Here is a 12,285-nt window from a genome sequence, read left to right as displayed (position 1 = left end):
GAAAGAGTAGATAAAAATGAATGGCTCCTTATAAGAAAGTTGTTGAGATTACTACAGGTTGAGGCTGAAAATACAACGTAAAGAACGGGTACCATCTACCTGCAGTCATCTAGCAGCAGTGGCTGTTTCAATGTCCAAGAGCATCTATTTTCATGTTCCATTTTTTACATACTGTATATTTATCTGTCAGAAAATATTGTGAGGGACATAAAATTGGCAATAAATAAGAGTCCAGGTAAGTAAAGCATAAACCAGAAAGAAGATGGTCGAGAAATAACAAAATGAAGCACAAAGGTACTGCCATAGTCTTAAGAGAGCACCTGATCAACTTCAACTATTAGCACCATCATCATTATTTTCATCCCTGTCACATCCTGGTAGTGCCCAGACTGACTTTTGATCCTAAAAGAAGCAGTAGATCGATGACAAAAGTCTTATTCAGGCCAAATGTTCGGTAAAACCACATCTGAATTTTAAGAAGAGACTTAAGTGGCCCTTGTCTGGTTTGTATTATTCTGTGCAGAACAGTTTACTCTGGAGTGAATTTTATCCAATATTGAGTCTGATAGGAAATTTTAAAGAATATAATACAGGATCTCATTAAAGAAAGCCTGCAAGCCATTTACTTTTGTCCTTGGCTTTGGTGGTTTTCTAATAGGACATAAGTTCATGCCTAAAATTAAACACTAGGTGTTTTTTAATAGAGATTTTTTTCTTACAAGCCCTTAGTGATTCAACTAGTAAAGTTTTAAACAGTCTCTGTGAGTTTACCTGGCATTACTTAATGAAAAAGGAAGTAACTCCACCTTTAATATTTTCCTGCTTTAAAAACACATAGAGAGTAAGTGCCAACTCCTTCCTCAAAACCCCAGTAACGATCATCCCCCAAACCCCACACAAAGCTTAAATAGTGCGTCCTCAATAGAAAACATTTCAGTATCGCATTTCTGGGCTGTCAGGTTCAAGCAGAGAATGATGATGAAGTAAGTCAGCATTTACTTAAGATACAACCTTCACTTTAGGAGAACAGACGTATGTTATGGCTGGCTTTGAGGCGCATCATCCCATTGCACCACTGTGAAGCCTGAAGCCTAGTGTTCAGTCTGTTGATCTCAGACACATATACCTGAACGTCAGTAGAAAGTGCAAAATTGAGGGAATTCCGCCCAGAGAAGGTTTAATTATATAGAGTGGAAATAAAAGACCAATGATTATTCTGAAGACTTTGAGAAATGTTAAGAGAAACTGTGAAAAGTTTTAATTTTGCTGCCCAGGCTGGTGTGAGGGAATTGGGTGTTCCTCTGCTTTGTCTGCCTTTGCAAGGGAAGCCCAGGACTCTGCGTGCCTGATGGGACGTGCAAGTGTAGAAGGACTCAGGCTGACAGGCACCCTGGAGAAAATTCAGATTGACACTTCAGGAAGAGCTCTGGACCTATTTGTTTGATCAGTCTCACTGAAAGCAAGGAAACCTTCTCCAAGCTTTTGAACAAAGTGCATCTTTTGTACCGAATAAAGCTAGAATTTACCGTGCCTGCTTTTCTAACAGACAACTCCACACAGCAGACGAATCATCAAAATCTCTGGAACTGCACTAATTTCCACCAGCTGCAGATCTGACTCACAGTGCCTAAATGCAGCTGAAATGTCTTTGTATCCTGAGCTCCACAATACATCTCCAGGAACCATATGACTGCCCACCACACAAAACAGTGAACCATCTGTCTGTCCTGCTTAATAAGCCTTAATGTTTAATAAGTAAGTGAAATATTTAATATTTACAGGAATCAGGCTGTAGGCTGTGCAGTTGGCAAGTGCAAAATAACCAACAGAACATGCACAGCTGCCTTTCTGCCTCTGTGGATGTAGCCGAGGAACTCCTCTCATGCCAGATACTTTCTGAAATTAATGTTTCTTCATCAGCAAGCTTCAAGAGCAGAAAGCTTTCCTATGCTTTTGTTCAGCAGAAGGACACTTGTATCTTAAGTGGGTTCTCTGGACACAATTGTAGGTATTTAGGAATAGGATAAATAGTTCAAGCAACTAAGAAACTTTTTTCCCCATTTTTTGTTCCCATTCACCATCCTCCATCCTTCCTTCCTTGTCTCTTTCAATTCTAAATTCAATTCTTTTTCTTCATGTTACACTCACAACATGAACTGGTAAAAATGCTCACCTAAAACTTTTCAGCTTCGACATCTGTGAATAACCAATTCAGCTGTAAAAGACACACTTGGAGGATGTCGTAAGAGGATGGGAGCAAACCAAAGTTGTCTGTGGTCCATCACGTGATGCCGCGGAGATCCAGGAATATAGTCCCATTCTAAAGAGCTGTGAACCATGTTGGTTGGATAACCCTGCACCCAGCTGCCCCCCAGAATCCAAGAGCCAGCCCAAGGCAGCTCTCGGCCGCTGCTGCCGGAGGGTTACCGGCGCTGGCAGCCAGGGCCCCACTGCAGCAGTGCTGGGAGGTGCCTCCCTCCCGCGGCGGCCTGCGGCGCTGCTGGCTGCTCGTCCCTTTCCTCTAGGCACACATCGCTCCCTTGGCATCAGGCACCTTCCTAGTCCTTTCTTTTCCCCGAATCGGAAGGGGCATCTCACCATATCTCCTACTAGAACACCCCCTTGCCATGTCCCCTCACCAGACAGGTTCTTCTTCTGAATCACAGAACTATTCTCCTCTTTCATCCAAATAATCACTTTTTTCTCTCAGTCTTTTTTCTTTCCCCCAACCTTCTAGAGCTCTGTCCAGGTTAGCAGGCTCTCACAGATAGAAAGGTCTCAATCAGATCAGCTGCCTTTTAGCCCCTTTCAGCCTGATGATTGCAGAGAATGTGCTCCATCCAGCACACACACCTTTTTTCTTTTCCTCGAGTAAGAAACAATATGATACCAGGTGTATAATATCAGTTTCCTTTCTGTTAACAGTATCCATGGCTTTCCAAGCATCGATGGACCCTCATTTACATCTGCTATTAATTCATCAGTTACTGCATTTCTGATTTAACAGTTAATAGCTGACATCCACAAATACTGCTTTCTGCATGACTTCCATTTTTAGCAGTGAGACCTGGCAATGAACTAGAGCACTCCCATCTTACTCAGTTTGTTTCCCATAAATATCTGAAAATCAGTACTGTAGATGATCTAGAAAGACGTTGCTCTTAAATTTACACTTACACCCCAATATTTTAAGAACTAACAATATAATCTGACCAGACATAGGCTTCTTTAAAAGTACCGAGTTATTATAGAACCATCGATAGCAGCTGTTACACAAATGTTAAGAAACAAAATTAATTGAAAGATACAAGATGAAATATAATGGGGATAACATACCTTATCAATTAAAGTAGGTAGCAGTGAACTAAAGCCTCAGAGCATGGACTTTGGCAGAACTAAGGACAATGCTAAGGACAATGACATTACCGTGATTTCTGCCCATTAGAAATCTGCAGCAATTAAATTATTAGAAAATTTAAATTGTTTTATTAGTTTTCTCTGAAATGGAGAATAAAATGAAAACTATTTAAACATCCTGTTTGCCAAACCCTTTTCTACAGGTGTTTGTTTCTATATACAATACCATCTGAATAGAGACTTGCATCACTGTGTCCTTAATCCTTCAAACGTATCCAGAGCTCTTTGCCTGGAATTGTTCATATTAATTTCAACAACTGGATATCTGACTCCTACCAGGGCTCTGGAGGAGCATTGTGATCTACCACATGGCTCAAAGACAGATTTCCTCTGAAGAACAGTTCCTGTTTGTTGCCAGTCATTCTGGATTTTACTCTAGGCATGATGGGGATGCCAGCACTTCATTACCAACAGCCAGCCACGCAAGTCGTTCCAAGCAGCTCTGCTAGCGGTCAGGCACTGCAGCAGCTGCAGGATGAGTGGTGGGGGTGTATCTTTAATGCAGGGTATGTCCAAACATACTTCATAATAGAATGGAGATCCAGACAAGACATAGATAGGTCAGTATGTGGTCTTGACTGGACAGTCTAAAGGATTACAGAATTCAGGATGAGGAGAGGTAAATGTGCCCAAGCATCGAGTCTTGCTGGCCAGAGAACAGTCTTTCCCCTGCGGCAGAGTCTGACAAACAGGATGGTTATTATCCATGAATGTTTCATTATTACTTGGATGTTTTCCTTCCTAGCACACATACTTTTCATTTTGAAAAACAGACAAAACCTACCCTAAATTTGAAGTACTAACTAACAGGCAGCTATACAGTATAGTAAATGTCATTAACATCATAGAGCATACGGAAATTGATGTTGAAACTCAGAATCCCATACACCAAGTGAGCATTCCGACTACAGAATTACAGCTTCTGCAAGGAACTGCAAACGAGTGTGATCCCTTTTTCAGTCCTCCTTATTTCTTATTAGAGGGACAGAGGGTTACCTAATGACCCTTTTTACTATAACTTTTCTTTTTTCAAGTGGAGATGGTTTAACGTGCTGTTGTGAAAACTGCATTGCTATGGCAACCTACTAAAAAGAATTGCTGTAGGTACATCACAAACATATTGACATGTAAGCACTCACATGAGTTTTTTCTTGAAATACAAAAACATCTCCAGATTTTATTTTATATACATGATTTAGGCATAGGCTGAATATAAATAATCTCCTTTCTTGAATATTTACATTCTCATCTAACTGCCTTAACTCTGCATGAACTCTAGCTCTGCATTTTAACTGGGCAGCATACACTGAACTTCTTGAAATAAAATGAACATTTTATGTTTTTTCCCCACACAGAAGTGCTATAAACTAGTATATATACTGTATAATTTTAAAAGCAATTTTATTTTTTTAATATGGTCATAATTGTTAAATTTACATATCGAATATATGGAAATGTTAAATGTTCACATAAATGTTAAATACTAAAAGCCTGACTATTCAAACACTCAAAAATACAGAAATGTTAAATGTTGAATCACTGCACATTAGCTAAAAGAATGACTAACAACTCACATTAAACCGTATGCCACTTATTTTTAGTTAGTTTTGCCTTTGCAGTCATTGTACCGTCATGCTCACCTTACTTTCACCACATAGCTAGAGAATGTCATCTGGAATGTATTTTTGACAGCTCTTTTCAATGGTCTTGGTGATTTGTTTGTAAGAAAGTGCTGTCCTTGCAGTTCCACACAATAATGTTCAAAAAGTGTGAAATAAAAATAAACTAAGGTTTGAATTTGCACAATTTCTATGCCAGATCTGGTTGAGAGATGAAGAAGAGTAAAGTCTGCTGGGGACAGAGGAGGATGGTAAATTAGTAATTATGTCTATTGGTACCAGTTTTATTTACTAATCAAAGGTCTAATTGCTTTGCTGTATTTTAATTAACAATGTTCTTATTTGAATTAGTTGCTTTCCCTGCATACATTACCCTTGGGAAAAACCACTGAGGATATGAATAATACGATGAAGAGTTTAAAGTTAAGCTTTTTAAAATGTTTTAACAATTTCACAAGTGTTTTAATAATGAAAAATAAAGCCGTTTTTCATAAATGTGGCTACTGCTTCTCCAAGGATTTCATCCTAGCAAAAAAAAAAAAAAAAAAAATTTTTTTCTTTTTATTTAAAAAGACAACTTTCATAAATGTGGCTACTGCTTCTCCAAGGATTTCATCCAAAAAAAAAAAAAAAAAAAAAAAGCTTTTTTCCTTTTAAGTTAAAAAGTCAACTGCTATCAAATACAATTAACACAGGGACCAAGAGCTAAAGCAGGAACATGAGAGGTTTGATAGTATTTAGATATGCCAAAATGCTTAAGCTGGCTGAATCTTTTGAAACATCCCAATGTGACAGCCATTCTCTGAAGAACCAATCTCACCATTATTAGCAATTATCTTTGAAACTCTGAGAACTTCATTTTCTTCCCTATGAGAGGTTGAGAAAAGGCAAACAGCGCCCTATGAAAGAACTGGGGCACTCATACAAATTGTTCCGGTTCCGGGGAAGATATCAGAACAAAAAACCTTTATGTAAGTACTTTAATTAACAAGAACATATGTAGCGACCACTGTCTTTTTCACATGAACTGTTTTTAACGAATCTCTGTGGGGCAGGTAACAGGCCTGGGGTACAGGGAGAACTATAAACCCTCAAGTTTTGGATATAGCCCTGCCTCATGTTTTATGTGCAACCTGAGAAGGGCTGGTCTGTATGAACCTACTGGTAGTGAGTTACACAGCTGGTTAGAAAACCATTCGCAGTAGTTAGTCCGTTCTTGGGATTCTAGAGAGGCCTGTTCTGGGCATGCTTACTCTAAGTTGTAAATAAAACATTACACCTGAGAACAACAGCAAAATGGAAACATCTGAAAAACACAGTAGAAGATCATTACAATGTGATTCAATAAGGACTAAGGCAAAGTGCTACATTTGATAGGAATAATCAGCTGTTCAAATACAGAATGCAATAAATACAAATATAGCAACAACTGGCAGAGCTTTCAGAAACGGATGAGGCAGCTGTAGTGAAAGGAGCGGAATGTGAGTCACTATTACCATGCTGCTTCACAAACATCAGTCACAATGGGACATTTAAGAAGGAGCTGTGAAGTAATCCTGTCCTATCCAACCCAAATAAATGCTTAACTACAATACTATCACCAGGTTTGACTATCACATATTTGATGGGGAGGAGGGAATGGGGGAGGAAGGTTCACTGAAGATTCTGGAAAGCAACAAAAATGGCAAGAGATGTATAGAAAATGTGACTGACAAAAACCTGAGGGAACCTGATCACTGAGTCTAAAGGTGCCTTAGGAAGACACAGCGATACGGTTTTCAGGAGCGCAGAAGGAACTAAGGAAACCAGCTGTTCACTAATCTGCTCTGCACAGGACAAGAAGTGTTCTTGCTACAACTCAAAACTTTGTAAAGTATGGCTAAAGGACTACAATGGATTGTCCAGGGAAGCTTAAGAAAAAATTAGGTACTTGTCAGAGTATCAGATATCTGATTCCAGTCAGAGGTTGCAAAAGATTAGGCTAATTCCTGGGGCCTTTCCAAGCCAATATTCTGATTGCAAATCTTGAACTTTAATGCCACAGCATAAAAGAGTATTTCAAGCTGAGCACCTACCACTGCATTACCTCTGGGAACGGGCACAGCTGTAGCAGTGAGAGGAGGGAAAGGGAAGCTCTGTCATTGCAAGATCTGAATTGATTTTAGCCTTGATTTATTCTGCCAGCTGAGTGCAACTCCAGCATGTTTCTCTTCTCTAGTAACAGGTCATGCTGCAGTTACCACCTGAACACAAGCTGGTATTTCAGTGCCTAAATGCTACTGTCCTAGCACAGCAGCTGAAGAATACTCGTGATGCTTAAGAGAAATCTCAGAACTGGGTTTCCTAGAAAATCCTAAATAGCTGTCCTAGCTGTACTTAGGAGGCGCTTATTTGGAAAAAGGATGCATTTTGCTGAAGTCACAGCCAACTTCAAGTACACTACAAAAGCTGCTTCATGTAAAAATCTGACTTCTGCTCAACTACAGCACAGCTCATAGGAATTGCCAGCACCTTTATTTCACTTGCACCCGTTAGTGAATAGAGGGGGGAGCACAAAACACCCAGAACAGCTGAGTGGTTTTCTTCATCTTACTCAAGACTAGCACTTCATTCTGAGAGACACTGAAAGCTTTCAGCTTACACTTGTTAGGCAGAGATCAGTTATTTAAGGACTGGTAACTTGTTTACTTGCAAACTAAATCTCAAATCCAGCTGAAGTCAATTGTGCTTTTAAAAACTTACCATGTGGCAGTAAGAGCAGCACCACTATGAGTACCCTTGTAGTCCACCAGCAACAAAGACCACCATGTGACTGGTAAAGGTTCAACTATAGATCAGCATTTTACTCCTCACGAATACTCAGTTCCACTTTTCTTCCCGTAAGATGACTCCCTGAGTGATGGGAGCTGAGTGATGCTAACAAGATGCTAATAAGATGCAACAAGTCCTGTTGCCTGTATACTACGTTGCCCACAGCCTACAAAATGTCCTTGTGAGAAATGTTAAATTGAGCAAGAGTAATAAAACTTATTAAACCTCCCTCTTCCCTCCTCAAGCCCAACCAAAACAAGACTCTGGAAGCACTTGCCACCTTTTGCATTATTATTGTGCATTTCGTAAGTACTTAAAGAGACCACACAAGACTGATGCATTTATGTTGTCCCTATGTAATATGCCAGCAGTGAGACAGACCCTCGAAACTTTTCATTTTCTAATTCGAATAGAAAAAAACTCGATAAAATAGTATTATCTCATTATACAGAATGCAAACCACAGGAAGTGTCTTAGATTGCACAAAACAAAGGCAGAAACTGAAAGAGATCTTCCAAAAGGGTATATTAAGTCCATCAAAAATACCACGTGCTTTTGGCAATGTTAAAACAGATTAAAAATTTTATTAATCTAGTTAGGCATTGTCAACTTTAAAATATTATATAAAAATAAATTTTAGTAAGTTCCTAATTCAGAAGAAATTCAAGTGTGAAATTCAATCATATAATAGATACAAAAGGAATAAACAAAAAACTTTTTCCTCCCTCAGTATAAATTAATTGCTAGACCAGTTCTTCACAGATTACTCTTTTTTCTTTTATGTAAGGACACATATAAGTTCATGAAGTTATTCTCAGAGGATGAAAATAAATTGTCAAGATCATAATCAACGTCAAAGGTAGGTTGCTTTCCAAAAATTATAAGAGCAAGAAATAGAGCAAAGTGTGCAGTAAGTCCCCATATCTTGAATGACCTGTTGTGTTCGTGGTCATAGTATGTAAAGCAGTGCATCCAACGTAAGTAACCAGAGGAGTTTTCATAAGGCAGGGCCTTGTAATTTACAGGCTGGACAAAATACTCCAAAGGCACGACAAAAACATCGCTCACTTCAGCTGGATTAGGAGTGGCCTGGAACGTATCCTCTATAAATCCTACAACCGGTGTTACCAAGTGATTCATCTGAAAGGAAACAAAAAACAACAAAAAGCCCAAACGCTGAATTTGTACCAAGTGAAAGAATGATTTTTTATTTTAAAAACATTTCAGGTGTTACAAAATGAGTACAAACACCTATGAAATATTCTTATCTGTAATGCAATTTAGTCCCTCTAATGGCAAGATATTTATATTTGATTTTAAATATATTTTAATCAATCTTTAATTGTCTTTATATATTTGTGAAATGTGGTTTTACTAACACTGAGTTCATCCTATATATAATCATATAGCAGTTAAAAAGGTTTGTCAGTCTGCTACGGAAATAAAAACCATGCATGCTCTCTCACAAGTCTTCCTTACTTGTTTTGGTGAGTTCCAAGTTTAATTCAAACTTTCCAAATCCCCTATGCTTTATCATCTCTCTGTATCTAATTTCCTCAGATATAGAAGTATTTAGAAATAATATCCTATAGATACCTAAATATGATAAAAGTATATTTAGCTATAAAATAAATAAACTTTTTGGAACTGCTCATTTACGGACATTTTTATTTTAGACATAATCCCTTCATCCATAGGGAGGAAAAATCTAGTGAAATAGTAGCTTGTGTAAAGAGGACACCAAAATTCTTTAGGAGATGTTGCTAGTTCTATTTATTTGTACCAACACGCAGCACTGTTCAACAGAAAGCAGAAACAGCAAAACTCAACATTAAAGCTATTTGATCCGAGTCTGGAGAGACTCCGTCCGAGTCAGAATCACTTGGAATGTACATACAAAGATGACAAAGTAGAATCCAACAAGTAAAACTGGTGGTGTCCAAAACCACGTGACCTCTTCTATTGACTCCAGAAAGAGTTCTAAGAACTTAAGCCACTGAACTCTGGCTTTAATGTTATCTGCCCAGAAATTATAATTTAAGAAGCTAAAGTATTCTGCAATATACTTTTAAAACTAGTTCTTTTGTTTTTTAATGGGGGGAGGATATTGCTAATAGTCAAGTGGCTAACAGATACAAAACCAAACAGCAGGCATAATATTGTCTTTTTGAAAAGCAACCCCTCTGTACTATGGAAAAAACTGCCAGAACGCTGAGCATTGTTATTGAAATTGGCAGCCCAGGAATTTACAGTGACATACACTGCAGAGACACCACCAGAACTAAAGTCTCCTCACTAGAGTTCTGTACAGCATGACAGATCACCGATCTTCCAGAGGTCCCTTTCCATCTCAGCCCTGCTTTGAGCAGGAAACTGAAGGAGAAAACTTTTGGGGTTACTTGAGGCTGCTGAGGGCCTTGTCTGGATGAGTTCTGCATATCTCCAACAATGGAGATTATATGCCTGTCAGTACAAACTGTTCCACTGTTTGGTAAAGAGTATTCTCCTTCTACCTCGTCAAAATTCCACTTGTTGCTGCTTGTGTCCATTGTCTCAATAACAGTCTGGTGTCAGCTCCTCTGTAACCAGCCAAGAGGTACCTGAGGAGAGCAACCAGATCCCCTGCTAGCTTTCTCTTCTTCAGGCTGAGCAAACCCACTTCTCTCAGCCTCTCCTCACAGTAGTCCACATCTTCAGCCCCTTACTGTCTGCATGGCTCTCTGCTAAACTCTCGCCAGTTTACCACTGTCTTTCTGGTACTCCAGTGTGCCTGTAACACCAAATGTGGTCTCACAAACACAAAGTAACAAGCAAGAATCTCCTCCCTCCACTCTGCTGGCAGCACAGGCTGCGCACTTTAACCAGCAGCGGTTACTTAATGTTACAGGTTTGAAAAGGTCATTATCAAGCCTGCAAAAGAAAACATCCCAAGCTTATTTTCTCATGATATGCTGACTTACTCAGTATATTGCTTACTTTATCAATTCCAGGCACAAGCCTACAGATGACTTCCACCTTCTCTGGCTGGAGGCCCACTTCTTCTTTAGCTTCTCGGAGAGCAGTATCAATTTCGTCTTTATCAGCTGCTTCACTTTTACCTCCTGGAAAACATACTTCCCCTGGTGATCTTCTCAGCTGGAATTTAAAGTACTACTGTTAAATATAACAAGTTTTACATTTCTTCCTGGATCCACACAGACACCTGCTTGCACTGCAGAATCACTATGTATACTTTATCTTTCCAGTCAAAGAAGCTGGAAATGGTGCTAAGAGGCTTCTGCAGATCAGAAGAAACGTGCCTTATCAAGAGCTACACATGAAAAAGTTGGGCCTGTACCAAAGTAATCCATAAAGCCTCAGAAATACACATATCTCTTATACAGTATGGTGTAATTCATACCATACATTCTGCTTTAATACTTCAAAATTCACATTTTTCATCATCTTGCTTGTGTAAGAGACTGACAGGTGAATCTAGACAGACAACCTGAATAGTGAGAGGAAAACACACTCAAGGTAAGAGCAATAATTTCTAAGATACACATTTAAATAACATACCTGTAAGTACATTACAGTAGTAGGCTTATGCATCAAAGATCATTTACATTTATCAGCTAAGTAACTATAATTATTAGGATTTTAAAATTTCTAAGCAAGGCCTCCCAAAACTTCCATTTTTCAGCACAGACACACAGACAAGTAAATAATCTCTGAATACAGGCAGCTAATCAGGGTTGGGAATGAGTGGGTAGGAAACAAGAGTTGTAAAAGAAAACAAAATATTGGCAGAAGAGTTGTGGGGGACTTAGGTTGTAGTCTTTCATATATGAAAGGGAGAGGAGACTAATAATAAATGCAAAGTCACATTAATTACAGCTGCACTGTATTATCAGTTTGAAGTTTATAGTAGACAATCAGAATTTCCTTGTCTGGTCTGTAAATCATCTTTTACTGTCACAGGTTCCTGGATATCTGGCATTTTTCTGGCGTGTAAACACAATAATCATTGGTGTGTAAAAATATCTTCTTGTAACCTTGGGCATGCTGCCTGGGTTGAAGTTCAAGAAGCGGGCCCTGGAACACGTGCGAAGGACGGGACTCGTGAAACACCCGAGTGAGGTAACACCGAGAACTGCCTTGTACAGGATGTCGCCGATGCTTCTTCCCCGGTGCCGCTCAGGGCGCTGCTCTGCGCTGCGGCAGGCCTCAGCCTCGGCCCGACTCACCTACCTGCATCGACCTGACGGTGAGCAGCAAGTGCAGCTTACCCTCCCTCACCATCAGCGGCAGAAGGACGGAGGCTTTGGGCAGCGGCAAGCGGGAGAACTTGTCTCCGACATCGAAGTCCAGCACGCGGCGCCGGGCCTTCTCTTTCACACTGCTTCTAGAAGCAAACAGGAGGGAGCGCCGTGAGACCCGAGGCTGCAGCCGGCAGCCC

General features: G+C 39.6%; 1 protein-coding gene across 1 annotated transcript; it reads right to left on the bottom strand.

Annotated features, from left to right (window-relative positions):
• Positions 1 to 8,592: 8,592 nt before the first annotated feature.
• On the bottom strand, positions 8,593 to 12,281 carry NUDT7 (nudix (nucleoside diphosphate linked moiety X)-type motif 7; the record flags this gene model as incomplete). The annotated part of the gene is made up of 3 exons (XM_010143463.1): positions 8,593 to 8,987; positions 10,824 to 10,982; positions 12,078 to 12,281. Coding segments are annotated over 3 exons (747 nt in total), but the record flags the coding sequence as incomplete, so codon positions are not given.
• Positions 12,282 to 12,285: the final 4 nt, after the last annotated feature.

The sequence above is a fragment of the Buceros rhinoceros genome, unplaced genomic scaffold, assembly GCF_000710305.1.
Source record: "Buceros rhinoceros silvestris isolate BGI_N320 unplaced genomic scaffold, ASM71030v1 scaffold36249, whole genome shotgun sequence".
NCBI classification, from domain to species: Eukaryota; Metazoa; Chordata; class Aves; order Bucerotiformes; family Bucerotidae; genus Buceros; species Buceros rhinoceros.
This window is presented reverse-complemented; position numbering and strand designations above follow the sequence as displayed.